The 22,021-nt window shown below is 35.0% G+C and overlaps 2 protein-coding genes across 2 annotated transcripts; both read right to left on the reverse strand.

Annotated features, from left to right (window-relative positions):
- Positions 1–5,923: 5,923 nt before the first annotated feature.
- Positions 5,924–11,952, reverse strand: LOC130629919 (platelet endothelial aggregation receptor 1-like). The gene is made up of 6 exons (XM_057443295.1): positions 11,703–11,952; positions 10,623–10,649; positions 7,976–8,124; positions 7,670–7,838; positions 7,307–7,416; positions 5,924–6,586 (listed from the first exon to the last, which is right to left on the reverse strand). Exons 1-6 carry the CDS (start codon positions 11,758–11,760, stop codon positions 6,521–6,523), a joined length of 579 nt encoding a protein of 192 aa, XP_057299278.1. The 5' UTR covers positions 11,761–11,952; the 3' UTR covers positions 5,924–6,520.
- Positions 11,953–17,694: 5,742 nt separating this feature from the next.
- On the reverse strand, positions 17,695–21,687 carry LOC130629895 (uncharacterized). The gene is made up of 5 exons (XM_057443272.1): positions 20,121–21,687; positions 19,642–19,950; positions 18,958–19,537; positions 18,463–18,751; positions 17,695–18,372 (listed from the first exon to the last, which is right to left on the reverse strand). Exons 1-5 carry the CDS (start codon positions 21,685–21,687, stop codon positions 17,695–17,697), a joined length of 3,423 nt encoding a protein of 1,140 aa, XP_057299255.1.
- Positions 21,688–22,021: the final 334 nt, after the last annotated feature.

A 22,021-nucleotide genomic window follows, 5' to 3' on the forward strand; every position in this document is an offset into this window, starting at 1 on the left:
TTCCCGGAAGTTTTACTAGATGAGAATCTTACATGGCAAAAACGCATTGAAACTGTAAGTATAAAACTTTCAAAATCTATTGGTGTTTTTTATAAAGCTCGACACCTCCTAAATAAACATTGTCTAATAAATTTATATTTTTCATTCGTACATAGTCATATAAATTACGCAAATATAGTTTGGGGCAGCACTAACAAATCTAATCTTGAATCGATATAAAAACGTCAAAAACACGCTGTAAGGACAAATTTACGCATAGCAAACCACTACTGCAGTTTTAAATTTCTGGTCAGTACTATCCACCATACAGAAAAACTAAGGCCAGTCAGTTTTCAACTTCGTATCGTGGTCCATATATCTGGAATAGCATACACAGAATTGATAGATTTGTACTTGACAATGAGCGATCCTTTAAATATTTTCAAAACAAAGAAGAAACATTTATATTACACAGATTGAACAATGAAGTCTTGTACTTTTAGATCTTTATTTATCTTTTGCAGGCATTTGTTATATAGTATTTAGCATTTTTTACGTAGGTTATTTTAATTCTCTTTTTCATGCATATTTTTATATATAAGCGTCTTCTTAGCAAGAGTGAGTCTGTGAGTTTCCTTGTTTACAAAGGTGTTTAATTAGACAGCATTATTACATCTTTTTAATCTTGTAACAATTAAATTTATTGAATTTAGTACTGTAACACTTTACTACTGTATATACCTTTGTTTACGGAATAATATCTATCTATCTATTTTAAAAAATCGCATAGTGTTTGAGGCTCTTAAAATGTACAAAAATGATTACAATGCTCAAGCCTTCTAACTTGTTCAAAGCAAAAATACGGTATAACTAATCCCAAATAACAAGGACATAAATGAAAGTATACCATACAGAAAAGGTTAATGTAGGGCTATCAAAAACTTATATGGTAAATCGTATAATAAAAGTAAGATATGATTTAACACTGAAGAATTCTGCGACGATCAGCTTTACTTCCAGCGATAATAAAATTAAAATATATATAGATTTTTTATGCGAATGAAAGATACTTAGCCCTTAAAGGACGGTCCGTTCTTGAAAAAATTCCTTCTTTTCACTTCTTCCCAGCAATGGGTGATCAAGAATAAATAACAACTCCATAAGGTGATAATTGGTACTCTCGCCTCGTTGGCTTGGCGAAGCACATACAATATACCAAGGGGTTAAAGAGCTCAGGTCTGTAGGGTGCTATATACCTAAGTTCAGAGAAATGTCCAAACGTTTCTTTTTGCTATCTTTTATGTATCTGTCGTTGGCGATGCTACTAGGGTCCCAGCGACCATGCTTCCCTATCAATTGCCGGTAACTCCGTAGTTAGCAGTTGCGGAAGTTCCCCCTTATCTAAAAGAGTGCAATCTATATTGGCCAGAATTAAGAAATGTGTCGCTAACGTGATCGACGAATGTTTTTCGGGCAGCACTGTATAAAATTGCTTTATTCCCTATTGCGTTATGACCATGTTTGGTCTTTGCTAACCTGCACATCAAGAAAGACTCTGGATCTGAAATATTTGACACTTCCAAGTCCTTATGAAGCCAATATAATGGACAAGCAGTGCTGCCACTTTTTGCAATATAGACAGTGTTGTCATCTCTCAACTGTTCTGTTTTTGACTTTTCCATAAAAAAGTGGACAGAATCCTTTTCTATTTTTAAGTGTTTTAGTCAAATGCTCAGGAGTTCGCTTATACGAAAGAATCCCGCGAAGCCAAAAATACCTAAAATTGTGAATCTTAGATGCAGCAAATTTTTGGAATTCTCATTCTTAGCCACCAATGTTCTAATCATTTTCGCAGTAAATGGTTCCTTGCGATTTGTATTGTTTTTCGAAAGTAGCCGTTTAGCTTCTTAAAATGCTAACTTTACATTTGGGCTGTCTGTAGGAGATTCAAACCTGTATTCAGGTGCCCCAATTGAATTCCACAAAAGCCGAAATGACTGTACTGACAGAACTTTTTTCTCCGATCAAATCGTTTAGGTAAATGCAAACGAAGAACGGTTCAGCCGGACAGTGTAAAACTTCAAGATAGTCACTGGCCCATTTCACCCACCTTTGCCATGCCCTAAAATATTTACTGATTGTCACTAGCGCAAAGACTGCGTTGAAAAGTGCTGGTAGGTTAGCAGCTTTTTGTCGTAAGGAGTCGCCCCTAATAGAATCTAGTTTCTCCCAGATGCCAATGTTGAGGTGATCTGTCAAAAAAAACAACTATTTGATTAATTAATGTAAAGTTTGCGTAATCACTGTAAAATAAATTCTAAATTACATCTTAGAGGCTATAGAAACAAGTTTCAAGTGATGTTAAACTATAAGCGCGCAAACATTACTGCACACCTAAAGCCCCTATTACAAGTCTTCAAGCTATATAATTCGAGGTATCGTGAAATTATTGACAAAAAATAAATAAATACTTTTATATTTCAAGTTTTTTCGTTTTTCAGCTCGTCAAGTCACAGGTAGCAGGATATCGTGAACAAATCATTCGTCGAGCCTTGTATCGCTATACATCATATAAATTTCACTTCTCAAGCCCTGTGCGGCAAGATAACATAAACAATTCTCACATTTTTCTCCTCAAGTCCTGTGCGGCCAGATATCGAAATAATTCTTTCATCAAGTTTTTCTCAAGCTTTGGGCGGCTAGGTATCCAAATAATACACCTTTCAGTTTTACTCATGAAGCCCTGCATAGCGTTTACTGAAAACATTCAATTGATTGCCATAATTAGGTTTGTTTATGATATCCTATCGGAATCGAAGTAACATTGCTATTGCATAGAAATTAGCAAAACCGTTAAAAACAGATTTACAACCTGTGTTATTAATGTAAAATGGGTCCAGCAGTAAGTCAATGCGTTAACGCGTTCTGAGCCGGAACAAAAATACTTTCAATTGAACCTATCACACCTTTTGTTTAGGTCGTCGGGAAATCGATCTATTGTAAATTTTTCGAACTCTTTTTGTATGAAAAGAAATGACTCTGTGTCTATGCCCCAATTATCTGCATCTATAATTTTGGAAAGAAAATCTACGAGGCAAATAAGTACCGACTACGGAGATGTCATTTGTACCTCCTGAGTCAAATTTTCAATTTCGAGTGGCTACAACGAGAAAATTAGAATAAACGTAAAAGATAGAAATTTAACACAAATCAGACTGTCTGCAAAAGTTCGAAAATGTTTTATCTTCCGTCCCTACTTTGGATAGTAGGTAGTTGCAAAGGTTGATTCTTGCTAGGACAATACGCCGAAATATGACCTTGCTTTTGACAAATCCAAAATAACCGAGTAGATGTGGGGTTTCGTACATTAGGAACAAATGTAGTATTTTGACTGTGATAGTTAAAGTATCTTCTGCAAGTTTCCGCAGGCTTATATTGTAACTTTGCTTTTTAAATTTTTTCTTTTTTAGCATTTGCTGTCCTTATTGCTCTCTTTATGGTGCTTTCGTCCTCAGAGTTAGATGCTAGATCATCGCTCTCATATTTGTTAGCAGCTTGCCAAATGTAGAAAGCTCTGTCTAATGTAGTAAGCGATTTGGTGCAGAATTCCATCTGTTTTTGGTTACCGCGTCCCTTCAAGTTAGCTAATTGGAAGCTGCATTGTTCTTCTATGGTAGCTTCTACCTTCTTCTCGTGCTTTTTTAGGAACCTTTTGGCGATTGTTTCTGCAACGGTAGCAGCAGCTTCCAAAGTGGATCCCTGATGCTTTGCAAGTGTTGCTTCGACAATCTTCTGGATATCACCGTCCGCCATGTTTGCGATGCCAAGGCCAACTCACAATCGAGGAAGAACTCTTGCGAGAATTCCCTTAAATACTAACTTACTACGCATGTGTGGTCAGACCTGAAAAGTATTGCTGTACAGAATCTGAAAAGAAACGTAGTTTCCAGCAATCTGCGATAGTGGAAACCTCGTTTTTATGTAGTCAACATATAATCAGCTTCTCGAGATTGGAACCCAGATTGGTGACTAGAGACAAGACCTAGACAGTTCATATTTAATACTGCTGGGTACCAAAATCCATCAACGTTCATTGGAGCTGTATATGCAGACACAAGGACTCGCAACAATTTCTAATCTTATACCGAGCAATATCATTTCTTGTGTCTATATCCAATAATAATTGCTGGTTACACCATCAGCTCACAAAATCCTAAATTTACACCCCCATTTTAACAGCTGTAGTTATTGGAAAGTACAAACCCACCCTCTAGGAGAGGCAAATCTGTGACCATATTCCTTGATATGCAAGTTTAGCTATTTTGCAATGCAGTTTTAGCTATAGTTTTAATGCAAAATTTAGAATAACTTCATTTATGGAATAACTAGAAATTATAAAAAGATTGTATGGTAAAAGAAGAAGCTTACATCAATGAAAACAAAGGAAATCGTATGTATATTTCTGCCCTTCGGGAAAGTGTTGGCGAACATTTCAGCTAACAGATTTGGAACAACTGATTGGATAAATTAGGGACCCTACCTGGCATACTTTCGTTAATAGCTCTGGAACCATAAATGGTATTACCCTGAAGTAGCTGACTTTTTATCATTTTGGATCAGAAATATGGGAAAAACAAATCCAAAAATGTACAGCAGGTTGTGTGCTACGCCTATTATAAAAGGCACTGTTCCAATTATCTTTAGCATTTTGGTGATCTCTAACCAGGTGTGCAAAAAAAATGCTGACGTCGGCTATAAAATTGCTGATAGTTAGCATTTTAGGCATGATAGTCATGTGACAGACATCATCCTTACCAAGTTTTATAAGTTATAACCTAATACAAGGGAAGTTATGTTGGTATGGCATTTTTGTGTTTTAAACCGGGATGCCGTAGTGATTTGAGGGACAAGTTTGCTTCAATGACCCGATATCGAACGGTCTCGTTTCAGATCCGAATGGCGCTTACAAACAGGACAAAACAACGTTACGAAATTGCTATTTACTCATGTTAGCTGTCGAACAATAGTTGCTCAGCAGCCATCCACGTGACATAGTGCAGCTTTAAGTCTTTAGTTAGAAAAACAATTAGAGAAGTAGCATTTTTTGGCAATTAGATTAAACTTAATATGAGCTGCTATATAGCATCACCTTTCTTTAAATTTTAGGCATTTCTGTAGAAACAAAACACTTAAGATTTCTCAGATTTTCTTTTTGTAGCTTTTACCTTGCTTTGTTCGTTCCCGTGATAGAATATGGAAACAGCACGGAAGACTAGACACGAGGTTGGCACTTAGCTATATAGCGAACCACTGTTTTCCTTTTTCAGCATTTCTGTCCTCATTTTGTTCATCCTGGACATCGGAAATCAGAAGATCACGTAATAGTATTTTGTAGCATTCTGGGAAAAAACTTTGTACATAAAGACATTTGTCATACTTTTTCACCCTAATTTTTTATCGTTGGTTTTCCATCAAAATTTCGAAAATGTTAATAAATCTCTTGGTGTGTTTGCAATTTCACAATGTAATATAACACTAGTTATTTCTTTTGGTTTTTTCCACAGCTTTTTACTATGTAGAAATTTGAAGTTTACAAAAAAACGCTGAAAAGGTTTATTTAACATTGTCGTACTTGAATCTTGTTTAAAATCGAGGCTCATATGAATTACTTTAAAATTAAAAAGGATTAGAAGTTGACAATAATGCCTCAAATACAGATTTTCACTAAACTGAAACGAGTTTATAAATTCACACGCGTGCTAATTTAGCTATAATAAATCCGAAGATAACAAAAAATTTTATAAATCGAAATTTAAAAAAGCGTAACATTTAGAAAGAGTTTATTATATGAGCAAAAGTATGCTCAACTTCCAGTTACGGCGAGTTCATAAAGATTTACGAGGAAACACGGTGAGACATCTGAAGAACAGGAGAAAACCCTAAGTCCATTTAATATATAAATTAGTAGTCAGCTAATACGTATCGTTCAGTTAAACTGGTTGTAGATGTTGATAATAAACGTACTACACTTCCGTAATTTCTTTGTACGAAGAAAAAAGTAAACTCTTGGACAAAAGATAATGGGTGTATCTCTCGTGGAAATGAAATAATGTTTACTTGTGTATGGTGGAATATTTTGTCTCGAAAGTTTAAGAAGGGTGCAATCAAAACAGGCAATATACGAAAGTAGTAGAGGTAAACCCATTGAAAAAATTTACAGGTCCCAGACCTCAGATTTTCGCTCGTTATATCATCTCTATTTTGTGGGATTTTTAGCACAAAATCACTCGGTGTAAAAGTCAGAACACGGTTATTATCATAGAGATTCAAAAATCTTAAGTCGTCGAAATATTAGAAAAAGCTCTTTGCTGCTGTTAAGAAAGATCATTCTTAAGTCCATAAAATAAAGTGATCCAAAAAATAAATACTACTGCTGACTAAAATTAGATGTTCAACTTTGTTTTTCATTATTTGTATTCCATGTGTTTACACTCCATGACGACAGTGACACATTTTTTAGCCATCTTTGAGTACATGATATCTACATTAGACATGCCGAATTTCGATAATCGTGGGTGTAATGGCAAGGTTGATTGCAATGAGTTGCCTAAATATAGAAAACAACAAAGGTCAAATGTCAAATGTCTTGTTATAATACAAGAAAAAATGAAGCTACTGTATAGTTATAAATAAAAAAGTAATTTGTTTATGGGGCGCCTTTCACGTTTATTCATGAATATAAAAAAGGATTTTTTTATAAAAGAAAAGAAGGCGAGAAATAGAATTTTTGTGTTACAACTTTCATAGCAGTGCAAGTTCACTTCCTTTGTTTCTTCTTTCTGTACCACATTGGTAAAATGACCTTGATATCAAAGATACTTTTGTATAATTTAACTCTAAACCAATATCTTTAAATTTCCTGTTGTATGAGAAAAACATAAGCCAACCTTAGGATTTGAGAGTTTTGAGGTTAAATCATGGTCTTTAAAAGATGTTGGATAAGAATATTAAAAGAAACAATTTAAATATAGTTAAAACATCTCCTAAAAATCAAACTTCTACACGTGATATACAGAACTTAATCCCATTTTGCAATTCACTACCTTATTCTTATAGTGAAGGATATACAGTATTTTGCGTTATTTATTTTTAACATCTTTAAGTTTAATTTCCCCAAACTGAGTTTTTTTCTGTACTTATTTTTCATAGAAATCTGAAGTCTTTTTTCTATTCATTTCAACCAATATCTCGAAGTATTTTAGGTATATTGTATTTCCCTTCTTTCTCTTTGACTTCTGGCAAAAGATTTTAAATGAAAGATCCTTACCAGAATTCTGTTTACTCCTAACATATCGTAAAAACAAGAATTGGGTCCAGTCCATCCATAGTAACATTCACATGCTCCGGGAACAGTAGTGGAACATTTCCCAGCACCATCTAAGGATACAAGAAATAGTTCAACTGATCATATAAGGCGCTTACTTTACTTACGGTATTGTCATAAAATGTTTTTAAGTTAACTTTATAACTTAAAAACAAAAAGATATGGAACATGGCATGAATGTTCCTATCATTGTCAAATAACAGAATACTTTTCTTTTATACAGTGTTATTTAAGTATTAGTTTTGCCATCTTAAACTTCCACAAATATAGTGGAAAAGCAGTTAATACTGGCTAGCTGTTTCTTACACAGAGTACATCTTGAGTTACACTCCTTTGCAGGATCAGGTGGCAGCAAACCATCTTTTCTCAGCTGATCTTCAGGTGAGGGCTCGCCACAGAATCCGTTCGACTGCTGCTGTGAAGCGCAGGTTGGTGGCTGTCCTACTGTGTTGCAAGGAGTTTTGCAATTGTCAGCCTAGAAAGAAAACAAAAAGTTTAAAAAAATCACCACTCATGAACATTAATAATGACTTATGTCTTCGTCTTGTGTTGATCTTCGTAGATAATGAAAAGTAAAGCAGTTATCAGTAAAATTGTTTAATATATACTTACAACAAGTCTGATGCCATGTACCGGTGTATTGATATTCAAATATATAGCATTTGGTCCGGTCCATCCCGGATTACACAAACATTTACCGGATGAAAGACACGCAAAAGCTTGGCCTGGCGTAAACTGGCAATCGTTAATCGACGTACACCCTGAGTAAAAAAAATTAGTAAAGTAAAGTTTATTAGCATCGTTTGTTTGCCTTATCTTGACGAACGTGATAGTTACAAAATTAAACATTCACTGAGTAGAGATCAATGGCAGTTTATAGTTTATTTTCTGGAGAAGGAGATATCTCAAACCTTCACAGATCACTTCCTAAATCCGTTTGCAGATTTGTAAATATTGCCTATCATAATGAAATCCGTATTTACAAAGTGAAACCGTTTTTCGTTCCAAAGTGTTAAAAATGTTATGAGTGTGTCCTAACTGTAGGAATAGCACTTCAATAGCGCTTTTAAAAATTTTCCCGTCCAGTGAAAATATGTTCTTTTTGTCGTAAATTGACCTGAAGCTTATTGTCTTCTATGTCTTAATGATATAACTTTATTTTTTTCTTTGCTAACTAAAAAGGCGCCCTGTTCCGCGCCGCTCCTGTCAGTTTTTTAATAACTCTTTTTTGCTGTGCTACATCGTTCTGATTCTTACTAAAGTTTAATAGTTAGGTGTAATATCTCTTTAAGTCTTAGATATTGCCCATTACTCGAAATTGCCCCTTAAATTTTTATGAGATTCTTATAATCGGAAAAATAGAATAACTTCGGTAGGATTATTCTTAGAACTTGAAACTCGCAACACATGTTCTATTCATTGAGGTGAAGTTTTTATCGAAGTGACTAACCCTTTATTTCGATATTTTTTGGATTTTACCAAAAAATTGGGAAAATGCAATTTTCGGATATTTTTATGGAAATTACGTAAAAAATATATTAGTGACTTTTATAAGGCTTAAAGGGAATTTTAAACAGAATTTTAAAATTCGTTTCAGCACTAAATTAATTGAAATTTAATCAGATAGTGGTATTGTGGACAAATTTAGGCTTTAAATGATGTCATAATGACGTCAGAGAGAAAGTGCTGACGTAAGCAAAAACTATTGTTATTATTTTGTTCTTGTCATGATATAAGTGTGCCAACTTTGATTAAATTTGGTCTAACAAAAGTTATAATGAGCTGGGAAGCGAAATCCGCTTAATCCCCCGGTCATAATATGTTCCAAAAAACCCGAAACCAATAGGGTTACGCCTTTTTTTGCTCCATTTCAATTTTGGAATCACGCTCTAAAGTTTGAGTAGAGTAACTTATAAATGGTATTAAAACTTTTAGAATCTGGATTTCCAGTCCAGAATGGAAAATCGTTATTTCTGATACCCGGTTGGTTATTTTATGCTGGTCCGGGTTAAAAAATACAATCACTTTATCCTTTTTTGTGAACAGAAACGAACATTTTATGCAAAAACAAAGAAATATTTGTCAAAGTTAGCAATAATATTTTACTTTCACGCGTGTTAGCGATTAACAATTTGATTTAAAGAGCGATTTTCCACGTTTTTCAGTCAACATGTGAGAATACACTGAAGTTTACTATCAAGGTGTTTTTGGGAATACCTAAGCTGAGTTCACAACATTTAACGAATTATTAGACACAAGTAAACAAATACTTTTTTTAGCTAAATTTACCTGCAGTTTGAAACATGTTTATGTAAAAGAATTGGAGGTTTTATGTAAAAGAATTGGTAGGTTTAAATTTGTAGGTTATCTTCGTTTACTGGATGAGTTTCTTGACACAATTAGATATCGGACTTAAAATGCTATTTGGTTTAGGAATACTAATAACTTGACATATCACACCACACTAAGTTCACCTCATTGTCAAGAATAATCATATTTTCATACGCAATTGCGCCTGTTTAAAAACCATAAATAAAATACAAAAACTGTTTTGTTTTTTATGTTAAAAAATTCCGGTATATCATGCATGTGTGTTTTTAACGTAACATTTACATCCCACTTGTTTACTTATCTTTTTTGCAAATCTTCTGCGTCACAACTAAATTACTTATCAATCTTATCAGCCTGTACAGGAACAAACATGCCACTGTTATTTGTATGAACGTCGGCCTATTTTTATTTTTTTTTTTTTTTTATCAAACGACAAGATTAATAAGAAAATATTATCAACATAAATTCATTAATTTTTGCGCGTTACAAATTTTTGTGTAAATAATTTCTTGCCTTGAATGTTCTTTTTCCAAAAAACTAAGATTCTTCGGCAATGTGATTTTTGCGTTAAATTTAATATGTCGATGTCAATACTGTTTATTATGCTACCCAATAAATGGTTTCAACGAATGTTTTAACGCAAAAAATTCCAGTGCGCAAATATTATTAGTGCTCAAAAATTGAAATTAATCGTTGTTACTCGCAAAATATTTGAGCATTATCGTGATAAAAAATGTGATAAATATTTTTTTACCAAAAACAAAATCTATGTAAAAGTAAAAAATCAATGTCAAATTTAAAAGGTGCCACATTCAAGATGAAATCAGGAGTTTTCTTCCCTAGGTATTATGGGGTAAAAATTTTTATAAGTGTTCCGGTATGTGAGTTGCTTATGGTATAAGATAAAGCGAAATAAGAAGTTTCTCACCTGTGTTTGCATCGCATAATGCAGCTCCTAAAACACATAAAGACGTGTAAAGTTTTGAGGTTCTTTATAGGCCAGTGCTTTTGTTAAAAAAAATATCTGATAAATGTGACATTTGCGGGATAACAAATGTTAAGGCAAGAAAGAGTTACTACCAAAATAACGACGACGACAACAATTTTTTGGATCTATTTTCAAAACTTTTCGTGTTAGAGTTTAAAACATGTTTAACTTTGTCTTGCCTAGTCTCCTCGTCTCATCGACCGTGTTTCCATGTGAGAGGAGTACCATGTTAAGTACTCGAAATAAAAAACCTAACGAATAGATTTCCAAGGGTTGTTAATTTATTGGTGCACGACAGCCGTTAAAAGAAAAAGTTAAAAAAGGGTTTGGAATTTGTTCCGAATGTTTCAAAAATTAGACGAAAACCGTAATTCAAAAGTTTATGGGCATTACACGGGTAACACACAAAAAAATACACATCGAACAAAAATGAAAAGTCATCAAATCATCAAAAAATGTTTACAATCATGGACAAAGTATAATGATATAGCACGGCTAATTTCAAATTTAGCTGCCGCAAGGATCACATTGTTTGTTTCATTTTAGAGTCGCCTAATTTGAAATTGCCAATGTTTACAGCAGACTCAGGACTTCTTTGGTGAAATTTAAAGTCTTGAAACATGTAAATTGCTGCTAAGGTCAGTTCAACCTTTTTCTTGAATTTCGCCACCTTTGTAGACCTCGACGTGGATTATTTCGCTAACTGATGCTACTAGCGAATTCCTCACGCTATTTACACGACCTACATGTGCACAAAGCTTTGAAAAATTTGATAAAAAACTGTCTTTTTTTCATCAATTTTGTTCATGATTGTAATAACAAAAATTACTTACGCTGCAACATTAATTCTTTTAATAGCAACCCTTTTGCTGTCAATAATATAAGTTACCAATTGTCTAATAAACAATTTTCTTGTTTAAACAGATCCGTCTAGTTGTAATACAAGGCCAGAATTGAAGTAAAGGCAAACAAAACGTTAGCAAAGTAGTTTATTTTCCTTATAAAATAAATGTTGCTTACCATTATGGATAAAACCAATGTAAAGAAAAGCTATAAGAATGTATGTGATGCTCATCATTTTCTCTTCTTTTCCTAACACAATATGATAATGTTGCTAGCTAAATAAAGCTTGAAGATTCCCCGTTTAATGAACCTTTCCTTATCCTTGATGTAAGGAGACTGGTGAAGAAGAGAGAAGGTGTTACTAGTTCCGAGCAAACGTGCACCATACAGAGTTTTTTGTTTGTCTAATTTGCAGGTATTCGAAGTTTTTCTTTTCGTTTTCCGCCTATTATTGTATTTGCAAATTAGATTAATTTTTTTTATTCTGCCTAATTAAATTTAATGTAATTAGCGCCAGTAATTAAATCTTAAGCTTTTCTTTTCTTCTCGTTTAGTATTTTAATTTAAATTTTAATCAGAAGTTGAACTTATTAATGCAATTAAGATTGGTTTTCTTAGGTGCTAATTCAATTACAGTTTATCAATCTAATACCATTGAAAACTTGCATTGCTCACCTCGAAAGTATTGCAAGCATTTTTTAGCGTATGGAATTGTAAACAAACAGCATCACACCATTACTACCGAAATTTTATGTTTTATTCCATTCCAAGACTTTTAAGCAAACAGAAGCTGGATTTGCTCCATTATTTTCGCTCGTTTACCCAAAATGTTGAATAAAGTATTGTGCAAAAATAACAGCCATAGTAAAAAAAAATAAGTTTTTCATACACTAGGTTTATCATCAGACTATAAACGACTAAAATCAAATTTACATGTGAAATGTTAAGGTTTTTATATCCAATGTTCCCGATTGATCTTGCTTAAATTGTTATTAAACGGTAATGGGAATACTTCCTTTATTAAGAAATCAAATGTAGCAGTTATACATTTATAAAATAAAATAGTTCATCAACGAGTAAAAAACCTAAAAAAGAGTAACCATGTCTTCAGCAAAGCGCTTGATTTGTAGTTAAAAATCTTAGTATACGTCAAAGCAAACCTCATTATGGTATTAACTAATTAGATTCTATCGTTAGTTAAGAATGCGAATGTTGTTAATTTTTAATTAGTTTTAATTCAGACAGAAATCTGTTCATACCTATAGTGCGGTAGTTACCACTTATTGAAGTGGTTAGGAGCAGGAAGTGTTCAAACCAAAACAGAAATCAATTTCAATAACTAATTCCCAACCTATAGCAAACTCCGGCTACCGTAAAGATAGTTTTGAGCCTCGTCCAAGGCTGAGACACAAAACATAAAGATCGCAGCTAGTTTTTTATATATATTTAATGTTAATGAATAGTTTGTAAGCGCAAGTTAATGTAACAATAGCTATAAAATCGTAAATCAGGTCTGGTTTATAAAACTTTGAGATTCTAGACTAAATCAAACATGGCTATAATGTTTTTTATAATTTGAACTTAAACATTTATGAAGAAGGAGAGAGAAGCAAAAGGAATCAATATAACTGACGTAGGCTTAGACAACCATGCGTCACGAAATGCCTACTCTGTATACTTCATCTGTCGCTTAAAAAAGGGGTTTTTTCTAGACGTAGTTCTTTTTTCACCAATTGCATGAGGTTTTAAAGCAAAAAGGAGCGATTACGCGAAAGCAAAAAAACATAATTATGAAAGATTATATCTTTGTTACAGAATAAAAAAAAATATGTAGATCTCTGTGATCACATGATCTATATACAATCTTGTTCGTTTTTATCAGGCTATTATTCCCACACAACGAGAATTTCTTACATTGTGATTGTAATGACATGGAATGGTGCAGTATAAAGCCTAAAAAATAAAAACAGATTTATAAATACCTTCTTCTCAATTGTATTTACCCCTTGAGTATTGAAAACATACTACAGGGCGTGAAGTGAACTTTTTCATTTTTTTCAAATTTTAGAAAACAACAACAAAACAAAATAAAACAATCAAACAAACTGAAATCTAAACTGATTTTCAGTTCAACATGGTTCAACAAAAGTTTCTTTTATTCGCTAGTTTCCCATTTCGTTATGAAAATGTAAATAACAAGCATTCATCCTTAAAATATTTAACCTGTTGTCACACTAAGATAATTTAATGTTTTTCCATTACAACTTACTAAAATTTTATTTGACTTGTCATAAAAGCACGACTTGGGTCCCGTCCATCCATAATGGCATTCACACGCACCAGGAACGGATGTTGAGCATTTTCCAGCACCATCTAGAAATGAATCGATATGAAGACGACGTAAAATTTACAAACGAACGAACGAACGAATGCAGATGAAGATCAGTTTTACTACAAACTTACACATTGTACATCTTGAATGACATTTTGTTTCAGGAGCTGGAGGTAATAACCCATCTTTTCTTAGCTGGTCTTCAGGCGAACTGTTGCTGCAATAACCTTGAGGTGAGTGCTTGGAAGCGCATGACGATGGTTGCGAAACAGTGTTACAAGGTGTCTTGCAGTTACTTGCCTAATAAAAACAAGTTGTTTAGGTAGCTATTATATATTCCACTGGAAAAACATAACGACTTTTACTCAAATTTAAGGGCGAAGTACGAGTAACGAGATCTGGTAAGCCGAATCGAAAAAAACATAATTATAATAATGTTCATCTATTAAATTATATTATCTTCTTGAAATACTAGTGAGAAAAAATAAAAATCTTTTACTGTCAATACAAAATTACCTCACGTCCTGTTAAGAATATTTAAATTTGAGAGACAAGTTATTATAAATAATGTTTTTAACTACTCACGACAAGTCTTATTCCATGTACCGGTGTGTCGATATTTAGATACGTAGCATTTGATCCGATCCATCCCGGATTGCATAAACAGTTACCAGATGAAAGACATGCAAAGGCTTGACCGGGTGTTATTTGACAGTCGTTAACAGAAGAGCAATCTAAAAAATAAGAGGAAGCTTTTTCTACTTCTATTTTTAAAAATATAATGTTCATCTGTCGAAGAAGCAAATGAGTAAATGATTAGGAATTTTTCATTAGACAAGTTGACACTGTTTTTCCTTCAGGATTCCTGTTTTGACAAAATGAAATAAAAACGGAAAATAACCCTTTCAAATCACTTCCTTAATGAATCATTTTCTTTTTGACAGTTAAATTTGTTCTTTTCCTGATATGCAAAAAATTGATTGAATGGTGAAATCAAACAATCGCGTTATATAAAAAAGCAATTAAACCAATAAGCAAAACAATAGTTGGAAGAAATTTCGTTTTTGTAGATAAACACTCCTTTAGAAGTAACAACAAACAGGTTATAATAAAAACTGATCTAAAAATCAAAAATATATATCCCAGACGCATGCGTCAATAATGTTGATAACTGGTATACAGAACATTAGAAGTATTGCGCTATAAAATAAATAAAAATAACAGTATACCAAGTGAGTTTCATGTAACCTTGGTCAAGAAAGATGCCTGAAATATATTAATAAAATGATATTAAATATTTGGTCACTTACGACAATGGACAGAACTGAAACGTACAATAATAACAACAAGGATAATGTACATTTGGCTGTTCATCACGATGTCTTCTTGTAGCAAAGAAATAGTTTGTTTTTCTAATGTCAAACACAATTGCTTCCTCACTTTTGCTTATATTAAACACACCGATGAGCTCTTCTTATATACGCACTCGACCTTCAAACATACCGGTGATTAGCCATAAGTCGTTATGCAATACAGGTTGACATAGATGACCCAATAGATATTACAAATATTATAAACCCATAACATGAGTGGATTAAAACGTGTCGAGCTGAACTATTGGAAATTCCTGAGCAATATAAGTCAAACGACCAATGTGTTCCTGTAACTAACTTTGTGACTTCGTGTAATTTCTTTACCGACACAAGTTTTTACGCGCTCTGGACGAGCGTTAACTGACACACATAAATTAATGTGGTCAGGTCTAAAGGTCAAATAACGAAGGCAACATTGTAACTTTAAAGAAAGTTTAAATATTTTTTTTGAATTAAATACTGTGTATAATGCAGAAACGTTTCAGCTAGTGCCTGTTGTCTCTTTTTTATATCTGGTCGGTGAGGCGAACATGGCCTGGAGGAGGCCATGTTTCTGGGTGTAATATTTAATGAGATTTGTCTCAATGTACTCAAGTTTTATATATGACTTTTAGAGATAAGCGAGCTCGGTCTTTTACGTCACAGATATGTGCGGCGAGTTTGTTTTCATTCCTCTCATACGGAGCTCGCGCATTGCTATTGACTGTTTTCCAAATGCATAGCGAAATGCACAATCATGTCATTTAGGCTGCTGTTTACTTAAAATTCCAGTAGTTACGTTACGTATATTTTACTAAATTGGTTGGCTAGAAAGTACTGAGTTGCAAAACTTGTAGCCAGGGGATACTTTGAAATTGGTAAATGATTTGATCTGATTATAACACTTCGTTGGTTCTCTATAGTGCAGAAATAGCTGCAAAATCTTTAAATGGTCATGTAATTCTAGGTGCATGACTGCTGGGCAGAAATTTAACTTCATATAACCATTCTTTATGTTTAAGCTCTTGAATTCTCATTTTCTAATCTGTGGCTGTATTGTAGCTTTTATGATCTCAAAGTTGCTCCTCAGAAAGTGAGGACGGTTTAATTCCTTTTCTCCATACTCAATACGAGCATTGTAACAAAGAATGATTTATTTATAATGCTTAACTGAAACTTTGAATTCGTATGTTGTGAACTCATTTCTACAATCCCGGTCAAAAATAATGGCAGTAAACCCTTTTTACACGTGTAGCAAGAGCAAGATAAGTACAACGCCCCCTTTCCCCCAGTATCAATGTTCAAAAGCTGTGCTAACACGTTTCCAAACATTGATAATGGGGGAGAGGGGGTAGGAAAGGATTATACTGCTAAGGATTATTTTGTAGCTTACTGCCAATATATTTTGACCGGGATTATAGCAACTGACATAGCTTCAAAAATGTATTTACTTTAGGAATCTTCTCATCTTTGTTTTTACATTTTGCATCCTTGACATTCCCAAAAACCTGCCTTTCCTTTTCCTAATTAGATGTTTTTAAAACGCAATTCTTTTTATTCTTCACTTAACAAGCTCACATTTTTTGAGTATTTATTTTGAGGGTTTTTGGACCAAAATTAAGTTTTGCAAATAGCATTTCAAAAGATTTTGATTTGACACATACTTTTATGTTTGTTGCAGTAATAATTATACTGATCGGTTAAGTTTTATTGAAAATTTCTTTTCTCCGATCACAAAGGGTTTTATCCACGGTAGCGCCCAGTTTTTAATATCACGCTTTGCTAGATGTCTGCTCCGTATTACGCAAATCCTTCACAGGTAGATGGCAAGAAATCTGTCATCTTCCCTTTCCTCCTGGATCGGGAGATAATTTGGTGCTCCCATACAGTACTACTGCCTTTTTCTTTTTTCCCATATTTTTGATTCTCCTAACAGACTTCTATTCGTCCACATATCCGTGTTCTTGTCTTTTTAATAAAAGTCGTGTCGGATATCAAGTTGAAATAAAAGTAAACCAACTACAACATAATGATAGAATCTGATGAGATTTCTTACGGTTCATGCAGGTTAAATAATTCAGAACGAAATGCTTAAAGCATGTTGTCAGAACAAAGCATACTCTGTCTACTATCATCATATAACTGACGCTGATATATAGATACACACCTAAAGGTTTTGATCGAAGGCACTGAACACGGAATTTAATGTGAGTCAGCGCCGCGCATTTTGTATTCTGAACACTCTTTCTTTTTAATTGCGTGATAATATGTGTTGGATCCCGGGAAAAGAATTACGATCAGACTGAATATTAAGTTTTTCTTTCTCAAACATAAAGTTTCAACTATTACCTAGTTCACTACACACAAATATATCCAAAGTGAGGGAGGCTCTCCACGAGAGAGATCTGACACACTCCCCCCTTGAACAAAAGTGTTCAACAAGTACTACGCCAAGATGCATAAAAACTAAAGAGTATATACAATGTCAGGTTTGCCCCAGAATACGTCGTATAAGAATGCTATTGTCTGCTGCAATCCTTCTGGGGCGTTCCGTTGCAGTGTCATCGGCTATAACTGTCATATCGCTGTCCATAATTTTCATACTTTCTTGTTTCTCCTCGTAACTCACAGATTCAACGCTCTTTACCTCTAAGGGATACAATTTTTCAATTGGTCGCTTCATATAGTTAATGACTTTGGTATACGGCGTAAACACTTTAACTATAGCTGCACGGAAGTTATTGTCCCTGCTCGTAATAAGGTATGTCACCTTTCCCATACGCCAATTGATGCGCTCCTTATCAGAATGAATAATGACTATTTCTCCAAGCTCAACAGAACGACTGTGACTTGGTCCTTGTGCGTGAAACTCTCTCAGATTGGTTATGTATTCGTTACTGAATCGATTCCAAAAATGCTCCTTCAAGGTCTTTATGTACATCATTCGTTTTGAAAGTTTTGCCTTGCTATCAAGTTCGTCCGCATCTCCAGACTGAACACAAGGCCTACATATGTTGCGACCATGCATTAAATGTGATGGAGTGAGCACCTCTTCAATGTCATCGTTATAGATGTACGTTAAAGGTCTACAGTTAAGAAGGCTTTCAACTTCGCATAGCACCGTTTGAAGTTCTTCATAAGATATACTACTTCGAAACAAGGCCTTTGTTAATGACCTTTTAACAGATTAAACCAAACGTTCCCAAAATCCGCCCCACCATGGGGCTGCTTCAACTATATATTTTCATTTTACGTTTAATTTAGATAACTCTTCACTTAACCTAAGTTCTTCGTTTTTAAAGCACGTTGCGTTGTCGGAAATCATTAACGTAGGTATGCCGCGTCTGGCTATAAATCGTTTTAAAGTTCGTATAAACGACGAGGCTGACTGATCGGGAACTACATCCAGATGGACTGCACGAGTAACAGCGCAGGTAAATAGTGCAACATGTACCGGAAACATTGCGCTTTGATCTTCGTTAAATATAGGCTTGACCATGAGTGGTCCCAAGTAATCCACTCCTGTAGATTGAAATGGATAGCTTGCAGAAACACGAAAGGGGGTAAGTTGGCAGATTCTGTAGACTTGTAAGCCTTCCCAAACAACCTTTTACAGTAAACACATTTGTTTACAATAGCACGTACATATTTTCGACATTGCAGAATCCAATATTTTTCTCGAATGCGACAAAGCGTGTGTTTCACACCTGCATGAAAGGTTTGTTGGTGGACTCTTCGTATAATTTACGTTGATAGGTATGAGTCACCAGGTAACAAGATGGGATATTTAGAGTCGTACGGCAAGTTGGCATACAGGAGCCGTCCTTTGCAGCGGATGATGTCATCTTTGTCAATAAAAAGCCCAAGAGTATTATTTAACTGATTTAAACGGCTTGTTAAGTCTTTTTGACATGTTTTAACCCACAAAAGTTCTGCATGTTCCAGATCTTCAGTTGACAACAAGGTTTGTTTCGATACGTTACCATTAATTCGAGATTTTAGACAATCAATAAATTTAATCACGTAAGCTGTAGCGCGCAAAAGTTTGTGCATTGAGCTGAATCGTTCGACGTCAAATATTCGTCGTAGGTTTATAGGTGTGGAGTTGACCAGCTCCTCGATAGGTAGAGTTCTTGAATTTATTATGCTACCTGAAAAATAGGGCTGTTGACCTTGGGGTCGAACCCCAACGTCCCCAGTCCGTTGTCTAAGGCTGGGCCGTTGATCTTGAAGATGATCCTCAAGGTCCACGGTCCGTTTGCAAATAACAGGACATTCATCAGATAAAACAGGCTTAGTAGAACAACATTTTTTACAGTGTCTAGATTCTGGTGGGAGAGTACAGAATGCAGGGTAAAAAATTAATTAGGAACACTGTTGGGCCGTTGATCCTTGACTGACTGCCCAGGATCAACGGTCCCGGGATTAACACTTGTAATTTTTATTTTATTATTATTTGGTTCTTCCGGCCATTGTAGTTGATCTTCATATATAAAACTAGGTCCGACAGTCCATGTTTGAAACCAATTGTTTTTATTGGCCTTGTTTACACCACGAGATGATAAATCAGCAGGGTTCAACTTTCCGGGACAAAATCTCCACATAGCTGGAGGCGTTAAATCCCTAATTTTTGTCACTCTGTTCTTAACAAATGGCTTACTAGAATTATTATTTCTAACCCAAAATAGTGCATCAATTGAGTCGCTCCAACAAAATTTCAAAGCTACTGGAACGGCGCTACCTAACGACGGAAGAAGGAAGAAAGAAGTAAGCACGAGAGAAGCTCCAGTCTAGGGATAGACAGTTCATTGAGAGGGGATACTTTTGTTTTACTACACACAATGCGTCCAACAGAGCGTCCGCTTGATAACGTTCCAATAATGTAGACAACAGCAGCGTATTATCTTTTACTTGCATGACAAAAGCCATGCAGGGTGATGTCTTTTAAATCACTTAAAGGATAGTTAGCGAAGTAATAACGTTGCAATCGATATTTCGACGAGATTGAAAATAACTGTATTAACGAATTCCATTCGTCCTTTAATTCCTCACTAACCTCAGTGTCCCAATCGTTTACGGTTGTGCATAACTCCTGGAAGAATACCTTAAACGGTACAACGAGGGGCGAAACCAAACCGACTGGGTCGTAAATCGATGCGATGATTTTTAGGATGTTGCGTTTAGTTAGAAGGACGTCGGATTGAGCTAACTGTTTTTGTCTTGACAGGTCTATTTCCATTTCGTCATTGGTCGTATCCCATGTGATGCCCAAGATTTTTTCATCGGGAGGAGCTGGATCCTCGATTTCGAATTTGGAGATTTCCGCTTGGAGAGTTGGACTGTTAGAACGCCATTTTCGTAAGATTAAACCAGCTTCCTTAAGCCGTGCTTTTGCCTTTTGGTAAAATGTGAACACCTGATCGCTGGTATCTCCTCCGCCAATGCTGTCGTCGACATAAAGATTTTCTAAGAAAGCTAGCACAAAGTCAGGGTCGGCACTTTGGTATTTCTCCAAGTGCTTTATAATTGATGCAGCTGAAAGGAACTGTGAAGCGTTCATTCCAAAGATTACACGAGTGTATCGGTATATCATGAGTTGAGGATTTTCTTTTGTTATATCGTCAAACCATAGGAAGCGTAAGAAGTCACGATCAGGTGTGTTGATCGCCACATTTAAAAATGCTTGTTTAATGTCGCTTGCTACCGCAACCTTGTAGGTCCCAAAACGGATAAGGATGTCCATAAGTAGAGGAAGAAGAGAAGGACCCTTTTCCAAACAATCGTTGAGTGACGGAGAATTTGAAGAAGCATCGTAAACAATGCGCACCTTGGTTGTGGACTTATCTTCCTTTAAGACGTAATGATGGGGCAAGTAATGGACTTTACCTGGCGGCGGTGGCGGCTCTGTCACCTGCTCGATGATACCGTCACGTTTTTGCTGTTTAATGATGTCGTCGTATTGTTGCAGAAGCTCGGGCTTAGCCTTAAGTCGGCGGAAGACTGATGTTAACCGATTTCGGCTGTTTTGGAAATTGTCCGGTATCTGTTCATGATCTTGTTTCCATGGTAATGGGACGGAATATCTTTCTCCATCGAAATCAATTTTCTCGCTGAATTTACCTATGTTAAACGTAGTATCTACTTCATTTATGTCCTCGACTTGCCAAAATTTCTTTAGATTATCAGTTGACAGTTCGTGCCCGCCATGGGAAAGTAAAACGTGTGCAACGTTAACAGTCGAAGAAGATGCCCGCACATTTCCGTTAAGAGTCCAACCAAGGATAGTTTGAACAGCGGTAAGAGCGTTCTCGGTTTTTATAATTTGTCCTGTTACAAAGTTCCAATAATAATTTGCACCTATAAGAAAGTCGATCTGTTTATTGTCAGAGGCGTTGTTGTCAGCAAGGCAAATGTTTGGGATAAGTGTTTGCGCTAAATCGACTCTTTGGTTAGATAGAGGTGAGCATATCATGTCCATAACATACGCTTCGATTACGGAATAATCGTTAGAATGGGCGTTTTTAATTTTAACCTTTACGACGTCTAATTTTCAAGGTTTTTCAGAGTTGTCGCCAAACACTTTTACGTTTAAAATCTCGCTGCGGATGATTTTTAATTTTAATCGTTGTTTTGCGTTACTTGTGATGAATGATTTTTGCGAACAGTTATCAAAGAGCACGCAACCAGAAAAAACAACGGAATTTTCGTCAGTATTTAACAAGTGCGCATTTGCTGTTTGCAGCAGTGTACTGTCATGGCAACCAACGACGTTCACATTTGATGATCGATTTTGTTCATCATCCTGAGAATGC

Source organism: Hydractinia symbiolongicarpus, chromosome 2, assembly GCF_029227915.1.
Source record: "Hydractinia symbiolongicarpus strain clone_291-10 chromosome 2, HSymV2.1, whole genome shotgun sequence".
NCBI lineage: Eukaryota > Metazoa > Cnidaria > Hydrozoa > Anthoathecata > Hydractiniidae > Hydractinia > Hydractinia symbiolongicarpus.

Bases quoted from the DNA above. Each gene is read 5' to 3' on its own strand.
- LOC130629919 (XM_057443295.1), bottom strand. From the start codon at position 11,760: ATGATGAGCATCACATACATTCTTATAGCTTTTCTTTACATTGGTTTT. The intron at 10,650-11,702 runs GTAAGCAACATT...TATGTGTTTTAG, and splicing joins CATTGGTTTTATCCATAATG to GAGCTGCATTATGCGATGCA. The intron at 7,839-7,975 runs GTAAGTATATAT...TTTTCTTTCTAG, and splicing joins TACATGGCATCAGACTTGTT to GCTGACAATTGCAAAACTCC.
- LOC130629895 (XM_057443272.1), bottom strand. From the start codon at position 21,687: ATGGACATGATATGCTCACCTCTATCTAACCAAAGAGTCGATTTAGCG. The intron at 18,752-18,957 runs GTAAATTATACG...TGTTTCTGCAAG, and splicing joins GGTGACTCATACCTATCAAC to CTATCCATTTCAATCTACAG. The intron at 18,373-18,462 runs GTAAAATGAAAA...TCATTAACAAAG, and splicing joins AAGAGTTATCTAAATTAAAC to GCCTTGTTTCGAAGTAGTAT.